We start from the raw sequence: 18,535 nt of genomic DNA, 5'->3' as shown, positions 1-18,535 counted from the left end.
GCCGACAAGTTCTCAAGTGAGAGACTGCTATGATCTCGTGACGTCATTCCTTTCACATGGCGAAAGACTGTTTGAGAGAATACCAATAAAGGATGTTGCACCATTGGTAGAAAAGTAGTTATTTTTGTTAGGCAGTTTTATTTTCTAATAACAGTTCATTGGTCATTACGTACGGGTGTGTTGAAGGAGTTCCCTTTTACTTAAAGTTTGTCTTTGAATCGGTAAGATAGAAAGACAATATTTGTTGTACCCCACTCAGACCCACCTTTCTCGCCATACGGTTGACGCAAAGGGAAAAGCCGCCATCTCAACTGCGTCTTCAACTTGATTGAGAGAGATGGCTAGCAACGGTGCTGACGGAGAGTCAAGCGCAGACAGAAATGTTGAGATCTGGAAGATAAAAAAGCTCATCAAAAGCTTAGAAGCTGCCAGAGGGTAAGTCAATTCTTTGTGGTTGATGAACACATGTCATGATTGACCAGAGTTTGTGAAGAAGCATCCATGGCATGGGGAGGGTCAGGACAGGGCAGGACCAGGGGGTTGAGACGCTGAGAGATTTAACTAGGTCTAGTGTTCTAGAAAGGGCCTTATTATTATTAGTCCATCTAGATCTAGATCTAGATCTAGAAGCTGTTTCAGTAGATAGATCTAGATCTAGATCTAGATAGATCTAGTCTAGACTCTGTATTTGAGATCATAATTTGATCCATTTCATGTTCAAAACTTTTTTAGAGGAGGCTGCCTTTTAAAACTTTATTGAATTTAAAGCCCAACTCTTTGACTGGCTACAAATGACAAATGATGACAAATAATCAGTAAACTTTTTGTATCGATAAGCTTATTTATATTTACTCATTGCTTTTTGCTGTAGGCTGTAGGCTATGTGGCCAGGAGAGGGTAGGCTACTCCTGTACAATTGCGGTCCCGTATGGGGACACAGTTTGAGTTAGTCTTGACCCCACCAACGATTACTTACTTTTACTTCTAAACGATAACTTTTTGATGCGTGTGCCGATATGGAGAGATAGGTAAGATTGTACTTTACGGGACCACAAGTCGGAACTACTTTCGCTATGGCGCCCCTGGTGCCTAGTGGTCCGCTGTTCTTCCTTTCCGAGCTCTGTTACTCTCTCCTGAGTTTTCTACGTCCTCACCCTTTGACTGCCAACAACCGACTGACGTCTCTTTACCGAGTTTTTCAGTCATCACGACCATGCCACCGTGCCCTTTGACCCAGGACCCTGACACCTTTCAGGCTAATTGGTCAATCTAATCACGTGGTCCACTATAAATTTGCTCGCGACTCTGCTAGTAGTGCTAGGCTAGGCCTACTCCTGGTCCGGCAAAGTACAATGGAGGGCGAGAGGTGCGCACGAGAGCTCATTTGCATAACTGCAACCCCCTCGGCCCTGCTCGCCACTTGGCGAGTGCTGCGAACCAAGGTTCGGCCTGTTCCAACTCTAATTAGATCTACCCCGATTGTCCAATTAGCTCCATGGTCTGCTAATGTTATTGTTTATGCGTGTGTGTGTTTTTTAATTATTGTTGCCAGAGGGGCACCCCCCTGAAACGCACGCACACACACACACACCCCTCCCAGATACACGGTGGTAAATCCCCTACCCACCCTCAACCACCACCTCTCGCTCGCCTCGCCGCTGGCTTGCGCTATGTGCGAAGTCGCCCGCTGAACTACCTTTTGTCCGCACGTAGAGAACTAGAGTGCGCAGTTAGGCTAGGCGTGCGTAGTAATCACAGGCCCAGACTGGTGGTCTGGTAAAGTACAATCCAGCCGAGAGATAGCCTATCAAACCTAATTCCAAAACATCAAATTATGGTCGAATTCAGGGGGGGCGTCCCCCTGAAACCCCCTTTGCCTTGTTAAAAACAAGTGAAATTTTATTTGCTCATTTTGTGGGCTAGATGTAGGCTACTGATAAAACATTGAAACCGACTATTTAAATCAGTATCGATACTTAGTACTCTGTGCTAGTGTGATTTAGTGCAAACGGGACCGCCATTGTACAGGAGTGCCCAGGAGACGTCTTTAATTTTCGGTCCTGCTAGATGGATAGATCTAATTGCGGTCTGGAGTTGCCTGTAGACCTGTTTTTAAATTATTTTGCCTTCCGATTTTTTAAACATATTTTTTGTTTGTTAAAACTGGTGTAAAATCATAAAAGACTGGACGGAACTGACTTTTTGGTGAGGACAGTTTTGTTGTGAACCAGAAGTTGGACGAAGCAGACCAACAATCTCTGATTGTTTATTTTTCGTTTCACAGTTAAGAAATTGTAGACCCTGCCTTTGTTTTCGTACTTGCTCCATACCTGCCATCCCCTCTCCATTTCTCACCACACCCAGGTGTAAAAGGGGTAGATCTATCGACTAAAGACAGCGGAAGTTTTGTGAATGTACTTGGTTGTTAGCGCGTAGCAGCTGCAGCACATGCAAGAGATAACGGACTCCAGACGGCAATTAGTAGTACCCTTAATTTAGAATGTAGGCTAATCGACAGTTTGTAATCATATTATTGTATTAAAGTATTTTTGGTAGGGCCTAAATGCTCAGGAAAATAAACTTGACCTCTATTTCTCTGAACGGTTTGTACTCGAGATTTTTGGTTATTAGAGAGATCTCGGCATCATCTTTCATTCTGCCCTTCTGCGAGGGCTGGGAGGAAGCATTTTTTGCATCGAATTCATTTTCTAGAGCTAGAGATTTTTTAAATGTCTGAGTTTTCAGATACTTCAATTGTGATTGAGACAGACAATGTTCTCGGATTATACTTCATTTGAAAATGCCTTCTAAAGGTACTGCGAGAAAACAAGACTGCTCGACTTTGGCAGTGTATCCTATTTTTGCATTTTGTCACCCCTAACCTAAAGCAAAAACTAATTTAAAAATCCATCATGTAAACAAACCCCCCCCCCCCCCCCCCCCCTGTACACACCTTATACATGCAGGCGCGGGCCACTATATTCGCAAATAACCAACACATCTCGAGAGCCTAAACTGTTAGGAGAAATAGAGTTCAAGTTTATTTTCCAGAGCGTTCGGAGAAATAATAGTGCCAGCCTTTCCATAAAATATTCTAACTCGTGCTATGCATTTTTGCATTTAACATAACACTACAAATAGATCTAGAACTTGCCCATTTACATGAACCATATTTCTTTTATAAAGTAAAAGAAACTTACTCAAAATGCTGGATTAGGTGTAGAGTTTAGCGGTGGGGATGATAGAAATTCATGTGGAAAAGATTTATTTTTTAATCAGATGAAGCTCAACCAATTTAAAAATGGCTGTCTTTTGTTTTCAGAAATGGAACAAGCATGATTTCCCTGATCATTCCACCCAGAGACCAGATTGCTCGTGTGAACAAAATGTTAGCTGATGAGTTTGGTACTGCTTCCAATATCAAAAGTCGTGTGAACAGACTGTCTGTACTTGGTGCCATCACATCTGTACAACAAAGGCTCAAGTTGTACAACAAAGGTAGGGCCTATGTTTTTTAATTTTGGCCGTTTCCAGGATGTTTGCACAAAGCTCTTCCTTTGATGATTTCGCTCTTTACACACATTGCACTTCTTTGACAGTCTTCTTATGTGGAATGATATTCAGTTGAAACAAGTACAAGTGTGCATATAAGAAAAATTTACACATTTTTAAAAGATGTTCAGGTTGCCTTTATTACTTTATAAATGTGCATTCTGGCCTTCTCTAATCCTTTCCTTGGCTGATTCTATTTTGTGACTTCTTGTCCTTTCACAGTTGAGAGTACCTCAAATTTATTCAATTTCTCTTGCCCCATTAGTTGAACTGTGTCATGTAATGAACTCTCTGTGAGTAACTTCATACCTAAATGTTTTCAAACTGGCCTTGTCTTTCCACATTTGTTACTGGGTGCTGAAAATTTATAGGGAACAGTGTACCTGGGAAAAGCAGCTTCTAACCATATTTGATGTCTCACTGCTTAGTCTGTCTCCTTGTTCTTGTTACTGGTGCACTTTTTGGTTGTGTCTAGTTCTCTCTAGAGCAATTTTCACACTACAAAAGCTATATTAATTGTATTTTTCTTTTTTATTCCATCAACAGTTCCACCGAATGGTCTTGTTATATATTGTGGCACAATCATCACAGAAGAAGGCAAAGAAAAGAAAGTTAACATTGATTTTGAACCTTTCCGCCCAATCAACACTTCCCTATATTTATGTGACAACAAGTTTCACACAGAGGTAAATGAAGTATTGTATCTTTTGTTTGTCTTTTGGTTCGACAGCCAACAACACTGAACGGGAGAGATTTATGATATATAATTGTTACCTTTGATTTTTAACCAAATCTTAAAACTTGTGAATGCAAATACAATTTAGGGGGGGGGGGGGGTTGTCCTAAGCACTGATGACACGTACAGTTCTTGAAGTTTAGAAAAGGGGTTGAGGTTTTGTATTGATTCCAACTTCTGGCCTGATTAAGTTTCATGGTATATTCTCATTTCTGGAAGCAGTCATTTTAAGTTTAATAAATGTTCTACTTACCGCATGAACTTTGTAAAAAAGAAACTGTTTACTGTGTCCTGAGTTTTCTATTTTATTTATAATAAGTTCTCTATTGTACATATGAAGAAATGTTGTTCTAAGAGAAGTGGTTGAGTACAAGGTAATTCTTTTCCTCACCACAGTAGCCAGTGACCCTGGTGAAATTAACATGACGGAATAAGTTTTGTGGCTATACACTTTCAAGTGCGCAGTCTTATTTATGGTTCTTTCCAGTAATATTTCAACTCCATTAAGCTGCCATTTCTAATCACTTACCTGAGCACCGTCTTTGACTCATCAACATTGTATTTAATATAATGTTCACTTTTTCACAAATTTCAGGCATTGACAGCTCTCCTTGCAGATGATAATAAGTTTGGGTTCATTGTCATGGATGGAAATGGAGCATTATTCGGAACTTTATCAGGGAACACAAGAGAAGTCTTACACAAGTTTACAGTAGATTTACCAAAGAAGCATGGTAAGGACATTTTTTGACATATGTGTGTATTTTTTTAGTGTTCAGCCTGTGTAGACAACACATACCTGGAACAAAATAGTGGGTGTTTGACAAATCATTGGGCTGTTCCAGACTGGTATTTGTCATTTTGAAAGTTGACATTGGACTAACAGGTAAAAATATAAAAGGAGGAATAATTTCTGTAAATACTTTTAAAGTTAAATCATGCTAAAGTGTCTGGCTAAACCAGCAAGGTACTACAGGCTCTGGCACATAACTTTCTAAGATTGTGAGTCCTCTGCATGTTACTGGGTTGTTGTTTTTTACCAAGCTTGTCTACCCGTTGCAGGGAAAGGGATTTTGGCCCCTTACTAAAGTTATTAATTATAAGTCCTTCAAAAAATTGTTGGCCTCTTGAGCATTTACCCTGTGCAGAAGTTTTAGTTTTAAGTAATTGTGTCTAATTATTATATCTGGTTGTTTCATTGTGAATCATTGTTCTTTGTTTCAATGTTAATCTTAGGTAGAGGAGGTCAGTCTGCTTTACGTTTTGCCCGTTTGAGGATGGAGAAACGTCACAACTATGTGAGAAAAGTTGCTGAAGTTGCTGTGCAGCTGTTCATCTCTAACGACAAACCCAACATTGCTGGGCTGGTGCTGGCTGGATCGGCTGACTTCAAAACAGAACTCAGTCAGTCAGATATGTTTGATCCGGTAAGGGTTTTGGTTAGCACTGACATGTTTTATATTTGGAAATGTTTTAGCTACTTGAATGGCTCACTGTTTTAATAAGAAATATTAAAAATCACCTTGTGAATAGTTTTGGGTTCTTGAATTTACTGTTATGTACAATTGTCTTTTCAATGTTACATCCTATCGTTGTTATTAGGTTATTCTGTTGTTGTATTTTTATTTTTTTTAAAGAATTTCCTATAATGTTTTTTGAGGATTATGAAATGGTATAGGCTTACCGCCTCTTACAGCACTTTAAGGTTACATAAGCGGTGGGACCTCCATAGCTGCCACTTTTCCGCTAAATAGCGGAAATCTACTTCATCTAGCTTTTCTCCCGCTACTTTCCTCCTTCCTCCACTGGACCGCTCTCAGTCACAAATTGCTATACTTTTTTTTTTAAACACGCGGAAAACACAACCATGAGAGAGACAAAAACGTGGCTTGCGCATGTCCGCCCGTAGCTTTATACTTCCGTTCTTCCCTGCCTAGTGCTAGTTTCGCCTTGATTATTGTGGAGTGACAATGTCGATCGAGCATCGAGACGTTGGCGCACCGAGTTGTCATTGAAAACGACGTAAATTCGAGAGAAATTGATGCAGGCTGCAAAAATAAAAATGAGCTGGAATGAAAAAGAAGCAGACTGTGTACGACTTGAAAAGTTCATTAGAAAATTGAACAAGCCGCTTGCTGCACTTTGCGTTTGGTGCGATAAAGAAATCGCTCGGTACAGTGGCAAAGGTGTTGCCTCCTTGATCTAATACTGCTCTACATTGATATACAAATTTAAAGTGAAAGAAATCTTTTTATCAGACACCAGCTGGCAACAAATACTGTGTCAAATGCTTGTTAGTCAACTTAGTGTCTTGGATGTTTTTTTGTTGGGTTTTTTTTCAAATACATTTTCATACAGTAGCCTATGCTAGATGTTTAAATATATTGTCTCTGGATCTCACTGGTTTTACTTCGGCCTTGGGAGAGCGTGCGTACGCCTTTGCGTGAATTTCCTCCTTTTTTGAAATTTTTGAAATTCCTGAGTGGCAGCTCTGGACCTCTGAAAAGATCGAGCCAAATACAGGTTGGCAGATGCTCTGGTGTGGTTTACTCTTTCTTTCCTATCAAACATCTATCACCCTTAACTCTTCTTCTTTTTAATATTTATTTCTCTCTTGTGACACCTTACTTAAAGTAAAAATACAGGTTTGCTGGTTTTTGGTTTGAATCACCGTAACCTTGTTGTGGGGGTGGGATGCAGTCTCATCTGCTTGACAATTTTTATAAAATGTGTGTGTGGGGGGGGGGGTTATACTCCAGTTTTCTCTTTTTATTATTTTATTTTATTTTTTTCCTCAGCGTCTCCAAGCAAAAGTGATCAAAATTGTTGATGTGTCTTATGGTGGCGAGAATGGCTTCAACCAAGCAATAGAATTAGCTTCGGATTCCCTTGCAAACGTCAAGTTTATCCAAGAAAAGAAGTTGATAGGTAAGGCTTTGTTCTATATTAGTGTCTTACTTATAGTCTAGTTTTTTGGTTGATTCGTGGCACAACTGGATCTGATGTTGTGTTGTTTAAAAAGACTCTAAGAGTGGTTCTTATCACCAGTTCACCTCGCCACAAATTTTGAAGCAGTGTTTGCTGAGATGTAAGGGCGTGTCTGTTCTGGGGTTATGTATTTTTTTCTGTTCCTTCAACATTATTGAAACAGGGATAAAATGCTTTTTAAATTCCGGTGGCATTAAAAAAAAATCGGGGAGGAACTTTCATTTCTGTCATAATCACTTCAGGCAGTTAACACAACATATGCACAGCTGGTGCAGCTGTTCCCCAGTCTGCAAACACAGCAAATGATGTGCTTGCACCTAATGTACTGGTAATCTAATTTTAAGCTGTACCAACATGGTTGAAGTGGGAGAACGAGAGCTCTGCCTTCATGTTTCACATAGTTTTACGAACATAATTTAAATTCTGATGTTCGTCTTGTTTTGGTGTGGGGGGGGGGGGAGAGTTGGTCAACGAAACGAAAATGTGATTGCACCTAGAAGTACTGGACATCTGTCATTGCAAACATATGACATTTTTCCTATGAAATATTATAGCTATGCTAATTGGGCTTCCCGTGCGGCGAAAATTTGGTCCTTGTTTGCGGGTGAATTTTTGGACTGGGTCGTAGCGTAGGTGAATAACTTTCTCCACCTCGGTCTGCTCTATTTCTGAACCAACGTGAAACTCGGAAACCAATTAGAAAATAGGACAAACTAACATGTGGACGTTGAAGTACGTACACATAAATTAACCCATACTTTTGGTGTCGGGTGTACCGAAAACTATAAGGAGTTTGAATCTCAACGCTGAGATTGTAATAGGTCTATATCCTCTATAGTGTGCTCAAATTTGAATGTTCTGTATCGAGTAGTTGTTTAGACCTGATCATAAATGCACGACTACCCCCCTATCCAAAGCGGCTTCGCACGGAGACTGGCCATTTTCCCCTCACTCTCGCGGCAAATGTATGTGACCTACTAATCCCTGCATGACTATTCCGAGCCCGTTCATTGGTCACTTGAAATGGGGCAATTGCGGGCGCGCGCCTCCGGTTGTTTTTCTCTCTGTTACCCTGTAACATTGCAATGTGGGTATTCCGAGGCGAGACACTCGGGGTGTTCGTGTCTCAACGGGGGAAAAGAATTTTTAATTGTACGGCATGCTGGATTGAATTAACTTTTAACAGTTGGCATGGTCTAAAGTCATCAAAGAAAGCTTTGCCATTATTTAGTCACGCTGCCAACTTATATTCTTAAAGATCTCATGTTGTGATACGATGCATATGTGCACGAAAATTTTAATTATAACAAAATAACTACGAAGTGGTTAGTAAATCTGACTGCAGAAATGATTTTTCCACCCAAAAATTCATCGGGTAGCCAAGTTTCTCTCTAACACTCCCAATTAATTACCGAGATATCATCGATTATGTTACAGAATCTGCTACTGCGTGGTCCACTGTTTAGGAGTATTTTCCTATATGTGGGTCATCCATATTTTGCCGACCTTTACAAACCAATAACTTTTTTATTTATGAACTGATTTTTAAAATTCAAGAAGCATAATTTTTAGAATTGAAAATTCTTTCTTAGGTACCAAATAAAAAATGGCTAAAGCAAAAAATTAAATTTTCATTGGCATTGCTAAATATTGGAACAGGAAAACAGAAAGTGTTGCAGAAATTTTTCTTTTCTAGTAATGTGACCAATATTTTACATAGAATTCTAGTTCTATGGTGAAACTATCCACCACCCAAAAACTTAATGTTTGACTTTGTTCAGTACATATTTTGAGAAGAAAAAAATCTTTTTCTCTATAGTTGCGTAAGTCTTCAGTTCCTTGTCAGAGATGAAGTTGCTAGCCGAAGGGTATCTAATTCCTTTACTTTGTTGACCTTGTATTGATAGGCGCTTGAAGTTTCAATCGTCTTTTTTAAAAATGAATCAATGGTTCAAGTTTTTCTGACCCTGAATTGTAATGAACGTACCAGAATACTGGTTGAGTCCTTCCTCTGTATTTTCTTGCATTTTCAGGCAGTTACAGGAAATGGTATTTGTGCAATAGAAATGTTTATGTATTTTTCAGGTCGTTACTTTGATGAAATCTCACAAGACACTGGAAAATATTGCTTTGGGGTAGATGACACACTGAAGGCCATGGAAATGGGAGCTGTGGATATATTGATTGTCTGGGAAAACTTGGATATTCAGCGATTTGTTTTGAAAAATCATTCCTCAGATGGTAAGATAATAAGTTAAAAATCTGAGCAAAAGTGTGTCTTGTTGTGGTGAAATTCAGGTTGAAATAAAGTGTGATATATAGAAAATTGTCGGGCTTGGAATGTTATTAGGGAGTACTCATGTGGTAATTTAATGTGTTGTAAGAACTACTTTGCCCCTTCCTTGCAGATATTTTCCACTTTGTTTTTTTTTTCTTTTAATTGAACCCATGATCAAGAATACTCTTGGAAACATAAGGGTGAAACTGCTGCCCTGTGAAAGTGGTCATGTTTTAGACAATAATGCATCAAAAGATAATGTTGTTCAAAAGGTGTGTTAAGTGTGAAGATAATAGAATAGAAATTGTCAAAAAATTGGCCTTGCTCATTTATTTCATTCATACTTTTGTTTCAGAGGAGAAAATTTTACATCTCCGGCCTGATCAAGAGAAGGATAAGACTTATTTCACAGACAAAGAGGTGAGTTAATTCTTCTATTGTTCATTAACACATTACACCCTAAGGGCCTGGACGGGAAGTCCATTGTTAGATCCTAAGCAAGGGGAAAGAACCCACCTCCCGTGAATACAGGCCTTTCAAAAACACATTTTAAAAATACTAAACAAATTTTAAAAATCCTGAAAAAATAAAAGTTAAAAAGAAAACTGAATGTAGTTTCAGAAAAATATAACTTTATGTATGCACAAACTGTTGGAAATGTTCTAACTTTAGTTCAATCGGGGTGTCCGACCCGTCACTCTCAGCCTCGCGGTCGGGCCCTAGATCTAAATTCTATAATTTCTGCGTCTGATCAATCGGAATCGCCCCAAACTCTTCCTACAACGTTTTCATCAATATCTGAGCCATCTGATTTGTCACATGCTCGTTTTTGCTCAAATTCATCGTTATTTCCGTTTTCTAACTCAATTGTGTCGCTTTTCAACAAGTCGAGGCACTTTCGAAGTGTCGGTAACGCGATCGCACTTCGATCAGCTCTAATACTAAAACTGCTGGCCCGAAAAATTTCGTTTCGGTATCAAACGAAAGAAGAAACTTTTTGCTATACTATGCAAATCAAAATCCCGGCCCCAGAGTCTCGTCAATGCGAGACTTTCGTTTCTAAAGACACTGGGTCGGCGCTAGCGGTTCCGGGCGAGTCAGGGTGGAGCGCGTAAGGGAATTCCCGGGCGAGTTAGTGTGTAATGTGTTAAAATGAAAACATGTAGATCTGTATGAACGTCTTCAAGACTGGTCAACCACTGGTAGCCTTGAATCTGATTAGGTCTATGCTCCGTGTGACTTGGAAAACACATTTTTTAATGGTTGATAAAGCTGATATTCGCCATATTTTGTCTCAATCGTTACATAACTGTTTTCTTTGTGAATTTATAATCAGTACCATAATCGTTTTGGAAAGTAGTATGACCTGTCTTGTTGTTACCGGAAGGTTCTGCTGTTCAGCTGATATATCAATGTGACAATCTTATGTGCAGAAGGGAGAGAAACTCTTTTTTTTTTTTTTTCTTTCAGGGGTTTGATAGTCATTCCTTTTCTTCACCGGGTCAGAAAAGGTTCTGTCTCACTGATTTTGGTCGTCTTGAACCAGAGCTCTGTGGCTTTTCATGAAGCTTTAACTTGCGTTCTTTGTACTTCAGTTATGAATAAGTCGGAAAGTATGTGTGAGGGTCAGAAGTCTTTGGCTCATTTTTGTCTCTGTCATCTTTGTTCTCTATAACAGTTTTGAAGCTTTTTTTTTTGTGATCACTGACTACATCAGTTTTTGTCTCTCCATGTTTGTCAATGAAATTTATTTGATTGGGCTGGGCGTTGTAAGGTCCATTAGGCAGTTGATCAAGTGACTGATCTTTTAGCAAGTGGGGATTGCTATTAAACTGGATTTCCTTTGTTTTAACCTGTGGAAATACCATTGCGTGGACCAGCATTGAAGCACCGCCTGGCGTAAGTGCATACAAGTTTGTGTGAAAATTTGGAATTAAACAAAAAAACACTCTTAGCTGGCATGTAACTTTTTATGTATTTGAATTACTGTTTGTATTGGAGTATTTGTTGCTTTTTTCTTCAGACTGGTGTGGAACTGGAGTTGATAGAACAGATGCCTCTCCTGGAATGGTTTGCTAACAATTACAAGAACTTTGGTGAGTTGATCCTTTATTTGGTTTTGTTAAAGATCTGGTAACCCATTTTATCAGAGAACAGATGGTTGGGTTTTAAACTTAAAGTCACAAGATTTTAAAAAATGAATTCAGTTCCACTGGAATCCAATTAAACCGAACATGGTTAATCCAAAAACATGGGTAAACATATTTTTAAAAATAAAAATTTTCAGTCCAAATAATTCCAGAGACAGTCCCTTGTAGATAATCTTTCTCCTGGTAAATTGCAGTTTATAAATTTCTTCCTTACTGGTCAATTTAACAAAATGTATATCTTACTGGGTGGGGGGGGTGTCCCAATACGATACTTTATGTATCCGCATAACTTAATGCTACTGTGCTCATGTTTATGGCTTGAATGAGAATAAAAAAACTAACTTCTTTCTCCTAAAATGTATTTTCAGGCGCAACGCTGGAAATCATCACAGACAAATCACAAGAAGGTGCCCAGTTTGTGAAGGGTTTTGGTGGTATAGGAGGTAAGATTGTTGTCTGCTGCTAATATAATTGGGGCAGGCATTTAAGTTTGCTAGTGACACTCTTTGTGGCATTAGTTCTGAAAATGTTTGCCCCCCAAAGGTTCTAAATTGTATTTTGTGGCTCGTGGGGTCTCTGAATAAGACAAATCGAATGTTAGTGTTTTACGTTATGTTGAAAGTCTGGTTAGGGTAAAGAGATCTCTGTGAATTATGGTATATATTTGTCACAAAACCATTATTCAAGTTGATTTTTTTTTTTTTACTTTATGAAGAATCTTATTAGCAATAAGAAGAGTACAATTTCAAAATTTGTTTTAAAATGTCCTACATGACATCAAAATGTCTGTGCTTTACAATGATGAAATAAAGATAGGGACATATGATACCGAGTGATTCTTTATCAGTTCTGAGGAAGGCACAGTTTTTGACACATTGAAACTTGATTTGTCCTTATAGGTGCTTACTTCAGTAAATATGCCCATTCTTGTGCAGTCTGTTCATGTGATGAGGTAATATTATATTATGTACAGTCCGTGCCGGCTTAAAGCACGTTTCGGACTCAAGCACGCTAAATGGCTCTTACCGAAATTTTGCTATATAAATTACACGCCTTAAAGCACAGTAACTTCGGCTTCAGGCAAGCTTCATTTACATGACTCAAAACAGTCAAAACTTTCGTGATGACCCATCGAAGTTCGAACACAGTCTAAACCGCAGCAGTGAGTGTGTTAAGAGAAACACAAAGAACGCAAGTGATGGAGACACACACTCACATGGGCAGAGAGGAAGGAAGATGCTCACAGCCGCACACGTGGACATGGATCTAGCCTAGGGTAAAGCTACACACTGACAAAAAAAACCCAAAGAGAGTCGGGGAGACGAGAAAGGGAGGCTGGCTACGATTTCACCTTTGACCCTCGCTATCCATTAATCCTGATAGTGTCTCACGCGCGAGATGGGATGAAGGTGGTGGTATGAATGTGGCAGAGCGGGCAGTGGTACGCACATGCAGTGTGTAGGCATAGTGTGCTGTATCGTGACTGGCCGTCTAAATTAAGTTTTCATTTCCCTTTCGTTCACAAAACAAGAACAAACAAGCTAACAAAAACTGCCATGGCAGGTTAAAATAACCGTGCACACTTTTGCAGGACCGCTATAGACCTACTTACAAACAAAGGGAAATAGCACGAGAAATTTTCGACATGAAAATCCCTGGATTATGTCTACTTCGCACTCAAGCACGCTTAAGGTTTCTCCCGATGACCATGCTAAAAGCCAGCATGGACTGTACTTTGTTCGTAGGTGTTTGAAGATGGGCTTGCACTTGATAAAAAAGAAAAATTTCAGGATTTTTTCATACTTTGATCTTTTTGTTTCTCTTCCATAGGTATTCTTCGCTACCAAGTTGATTTTCAAGCACTGGACCCCACGCTTAATGATGGTCTTTATGAAGATTTTGATCTAGATGACTATTAAACTCAGTTTTGTTTTGCACAGCTGAGGCATAGTTAGGTGTGCTGGATGTACAAGTCCCCTTAGGTCTCTGATAGTGGATGTTACTTCACAACAAAATGGTCCTAGACAAAGAAACATGCCTTCCACTATTTAGAGGGTGTATAGTAAGAAATCTTTGTTGCAATGGGGGGGGGGGGGGGGGGGTATTTGGTCCCAGTCGTGGAAAAAGTTTTGACGTTTGAACATCATTGGTCACATATTCTGACAGTGAGTTCTATGAAGATGTACTGGTCTGTAGATATTGTTCTCCTGCAGCTTTGCAACTTCTCATTTCTATTTGGGGGGGGGGGGGGGGGGAAGGAGTTGTGACAGATTAATGATAATCTTTTATATACACAGATTTTGTGAGACTTTGTATTTTGACAAATCTTTTCTTTTTGCTAGACTAAGTGTTGGGATAATCATTTGTGACAGCAAGGGATGTTATCTAGTGGCTTGCGGTAATGGCCACCTGGTCTCATGTTTGACTGAGCATTTTGAGCATCATTTACAGTTGCCAGTTGGCACCTGTATCACCATCCATCAATTTATTTTGAAAATTCATTTCCAGAAACATTTTGCTTAATAGCCTATTAATTTTAAATGATCGCGGAATTCATCTTGGAATCATTGTCATTGTGTAGTTTAATGCTAACTTTATTTTGTTCCCATTTTAAGTGTGTGTGTAAAGTGCTGGGTTTTACCAGGTACCTAATCCAATAGCTTTGTACGCTGAACTCTTTTGTGTGTAGTGTCAACACCTTGAAGGAGAAAACACACTTGACTTGTTACTAGTTTCATATTGCTTAATAGATATTTACTCCTGTTTTTTGTCTCTTACAGTGTCGCTGAAAATTAATGGATTTTAAAATGAATCCCTTTTTTAAAAAATGTGTCTTGAAAGTTTTGATCTCTCAAAAAAAATTTGATTTAAGATTATGGCCAGCCTGTACCTCCCGCACTAAAAGGTTGACTTGGAAGAAAGGTTGAAGTCTGTGTGAGCTGCCAAAATAATTCATGAGCATTTATGGAGCTGTTCGTGGCTTTGACAACGTTGGTGTTGTGGCCAGTCAATAAGTAACGGTATTAAACTTTTGTAGGGTAAAGTAGCCAGAAGCATAAGGTATATAATTGTCAACCTTCATTTGGTTGATACTGTCATAAACTTTATAATTCTACACTACTTGATTGGCATCTATTGAAATCATGATCATTTTTTGTCCATGAATTGTCCAAACCTTTATACTTCTTGTGGGGGTGGGGGCTGTGAAGAATCAGGTTTTCTCCTGATTTCTCTAGTCTTTTATTTCTTTATGATTGTTAACTCTGCTGTGATTGCAGTCAATGGGGCTTATGTCCATTTTCTTTGTGCATGTCACTGTTATCGAGACAATCGGCAAGAACCCCCGTATTTCACAACTTTATAGGCTGGTTCACTCATATGTGCAACCAGTCTTAATTTTTGAGATTCAGAACATGCTGGTTGAAATTTTTTTTTCTACATCAGATGTTATATATATTGTAATGATCCTTCAAAAATAGGTTGAAATAGACAGTACTAAGGATGTTGTGCCTTTTATGCTCAGGAAACGATAATACATAGGTAGGGCTATTTGTATAGTGATAGTGGTTGGATTATTACCTTTTCAAAGTAGGAAGGGACAGTAGTGCTCACTAAAGTGAAACCACACACAGGATGGTGACATGTTTAAGATGTCTCACACCTGCAGTTTGCTCTCTTTGGTCAAGATATTTAGACTTTTTTAATTGCATGTGCTTGAAACAGTATTTTGCTCCTTACCTATTTGTTCCTCATGCCAGCTTTTGAAACATTTACCTTCCATTTTCGTTTGCAAAACAAAGAAACATTGTTGTGCCTATGCAATTTTCTTTTTTCCTTTTCAAGTTTCACAAAGTGAAGTAGTATTGGTCAGATCATGCCTCAGTTGGCATTTGTTATATGTATATTTTGTGCCACTTTTTTCTTTTTGAAGGTTTAGCTAACTGTTAAAGGTGTTAATGATTAAAAACTGTTTCCCACTGGCTTCTTGGAACATCGAAAGGGGTTCTGTTGCATCTCCTCTTCTGTGTTGCATATAAAGAAGACAAAGAACGGCATTCTACTGAATCTGGTCAATCATGCACTTGACTTCAAGACATCAAAACATACTTTTATGAGTCATTTCCTGAATGTGTGATTATGTTTTAATTTATGGGATTTTGAGGTACCTTGTATAAGACAAGATTGAATACTTTATGTACATAGCACATTTGATTAAATGAAATGATATGGCAACCTATTGTAATTTAATTTGTTTTGTATTTCTTGTGTGTGAAGAATGTGAACGTGGGTGATTGGCGGGTGCTCTGGTGTGGTTTGCTCCTTCTGTCCTATCAAACATCTATCGTTTATCTCCCCTTCTTCTTTTTCATGTTTGTTACTCTCTTGTAACACCTCTAATCTTCTGGCGCTCATTGCAGTTGCGAGCGCCATAAAACCTGTACTAAAACTAAAAAAGAATGAACAGGCTTCCTTCTTGATGTGTTGCAAGTGCCGTAAAACACTTACTAAAACTAAACTTATCTCTCCTTGAACTCCTTATTTGTTTGTTATTCTCTTGTTGTAACACCTCTAATCTTTGGCACTGATATGACCTTATTGTGTTGCAAGTGCCGAAAAACACTTATTACAATTTAAATTATCTCTCCTTCTTTTTTGTTTTTGTTACTCTCTTGTAACACCTCTAATCTTCGGCACTTATACTTATATGACCTTATTGTGTTACAAGTACCGTAAAACGCTAAAACAATAAAAGTTAGATCATACGAGGGCGCGGGACACGTTAAAACATTTTCAGTTGGTGGATAGAATATTTTGAATTTTTGCCCAGGTGGCGGCAGGAGCTTACTCTTATAAATCGATTTTGAACCACCAAGGGATCTTTCACGTGGCACCGTACCCCCAAGATTTTTCAACTTTGTCCAAGAAGGCTTAGTGAAGACCTTTCTTACTACGTGATTACTGTACTATAAGATCAGGGGTGTGGCTGAAAGACTGCAGTAAGGAGTAGCAGTAGGGTAGAAAGGCTGTAAAAAGAGTCCGGAGCCCAGAGGACAGGGCAGAAGAAAGTGGAGACGAAAGCAAACAACAGAACACTGTTGGAGAGCAGGAAAGGTGAAAGGAGAACATTTTAGGGGGAAAAAATTGTCAGTCGCTATCTGGATTCGAACCCGTGACCTAGTGAATGAGAGGCAAACACTTTAATCTCTAGGCCACGAGAGCCCCTCTTGACTCTTGTAACACCTCTAATCTTCGGCACTTATATGATCTATTGTGTTGCAAGTGCCGTGAAACTCTTACTCTTACTCTTACTAAAACAAAAATAATGGGTTCTCACCTCATTGTCAGAAACTTTATGTATCTTTCTTAGTTTGCTGTTGTGGTGTAGTTTCGTGGGTGGTTGACGGGTGCTCTGGTGTGGTTTGCTTCTTCTTTCCTATCAAACATCTATCGTCCATATCTCCCCTTCTTCTTTTTTGTTTGCTACTCTCCTGTAACACCTCTAATTTTCTGGCGCTCATCATATGACCTTGCCTTATGCAGTTGCGAGCGCCGTAAAACCTCTACTAAAATTTGAAAAACAAGTGTTGTTTTAACTTTTCTCTCCTACTTTACTTTATCCGTCCTCTTGTACAATGTACCTCTGGGGCGTCGAGGAGAGAAAGAGCTTCCTGTCTCTTGCAAGTTTGATGGCCTGGCTGGGTGGGATATCGAATGTTTTCAGGGTATCCTTCACACCCTTGATCCTGGTCTTTCTTGGTCTTCCTCTTGCCTTGTTCCCTGATAATTTCCACTGTAGTAGGCGTTACTGGCAAGCTGGTTAGGTGCCATACGTGTGATGTCAAACCACCTGATTGTTTGCCTTCGGATGTAGTTGAGGACAGGTGTTGTTCCCACGATTTCTCTGATCTTGTTGTTTCTGACCATGTCCCGTCTGGTTTTGTTGACAGCTCTCCCTAGACATTTCATCTCGCAGGACTTTTCTCGCCCCGCTACCATTTTTTTTTCATCCAGGAGGGGCCAAGTTCATTGTCTATGAAATTATACGTTATGAAGAAGGATTCTAAAGTTCCGATGATAAAGATTGCTGACCTGGCTTAAGTAGGCCTACTTGTTTTTGCTTATGCTAAATAATGACTATGTGTATTCGGGAAGAAAGTTTAACTTAACTTGGTGGAACTGGAGGTTCAGCTTCATATTCATTACTCGGTTTGAGAGCCAGGAGCACATCACCGTCTCGGTGGGATTGTAAAAATCAATGCTGGGCTTTTCTCCCTGTGTGTGGAGCTTAGCATGTGCCTTGTGTTGAGACACCCAAGTCCAGGACTGTTTTGTGGACCTGCTTGTAGGCCTACATTGACTTGACGTTTTGAGTTTCAAGGCTGCCATGGCAGGCTTGTTGGAGGATACATACTTTATTTGTTCAATAATTTGTTTCTGCTTCCTTGCCTTAAAATTAAAAGTGACTAAATCACAAACCGTGTGAAGAGAGTAACATCTTCAGGGTAAATTACTTTATACATTACCGGTACATGACCTTTCTTAACCGCCGGTACCTTCAAAACTTGATTTTTATTCACAAAGCTATATATGAAACTAAAGGACACCATAACCTCCATGGAAAATCATGACATATTTTGCTTGGCATCAGATACAAATGCACTCATGGTTGAGTAGGAACCTCCTGGGCAGTTCTGTCACTTTGAGATGTCTAAACAATTCCTTGTGCCGCGAAAAAACGCACGGCATTAAAAGCGACATGTGTGAACACGTGTCAAGTCAAATATTTCAAGTTCACGTATCGATTACAGAAAGTTCGTTGTTCGAAGGACG

The 18,535-nt window shown here is 39.2% G+C and overlaps 1 protein-coding gene across 1 annotated transcript; it reads left to right on the top strand.

Annotated features, from left to right (window-relative positions):
- The first annotated feature begins 38 nt into the window (after positions 1–38).
- Positions 39–15,947, top strand: LOC101855744 (eukaryotic peptide chain release factor subunit 1). Its single transcript, XM_005106556.3, has 11 exons — positions 39–435; positions 3,323–3,498; positions 4,099–4,238; positions 4,884–5,022; positions 5,525–5,715; positions 7,087–7,216; positions 9,362–9,517; positions 9,910–9,974; positions 11,578–11,650; positions 12,073–12,147; positions 13,535–15,947. The coding sequence occupies exons 1-11, from the start codon at positions 338–340 to the stop codon at positions 13,621–13,623; spliced, it is 1,332 nt and encodes a 443-aa protein (XP_005106613.1). The 5' UTR covers positions 39–337; the 3' UTR covers positions 13,624–15,947.
- Positions 15,948–18,535: the final 2,588 nt, after the last annotated feature.

This window comes from Aplysia californica, unplaced genomic scaffold (assembly GCF_000002075.1).
Source record: "Aplysia californica isolate F4 #8 unplaced genomic scaffold, AplCal3.0 scaffold00543, whole genome shotgun sequence".
NCBI classification, from domain to species: domain Eukaryota; kingdom Metazoa; phylum Mollusca; class Gastropoda; order Aplysiida; family Aplysiidae; genus Aplysia; species Aplysia californica.
Note: the sequence above shows the minus strand (reverse complement) of the source record. Positions and strands in the feature narration are given on the sequence as shown.

Excerpts from the sequence above, each read along its gene's own strand:
- LOC101855744 (XM_005106556.3), top strand. The coding sequence starts at position 338 with ATGGCTAGCAACGGTGCTGACGGAGAGTCAAGCGCAGACAGAAATGTT. Across the intron at positions 4,239-4,883 it reads ACAACAAGTTTCACACAGAG|GCATTGACAGCTCTCCTTGC; the intron begins GTAAATGAAGTA and ends CACAAATTTCAG. Across the intron at positions 9,975-11,577 it reads CTTATTTCACAGACAAAGAG|ACTGGTGTGGAACTGGAGTT; the intron begins GTGAGTTAATTC and ends TTTTTTCTTCAG.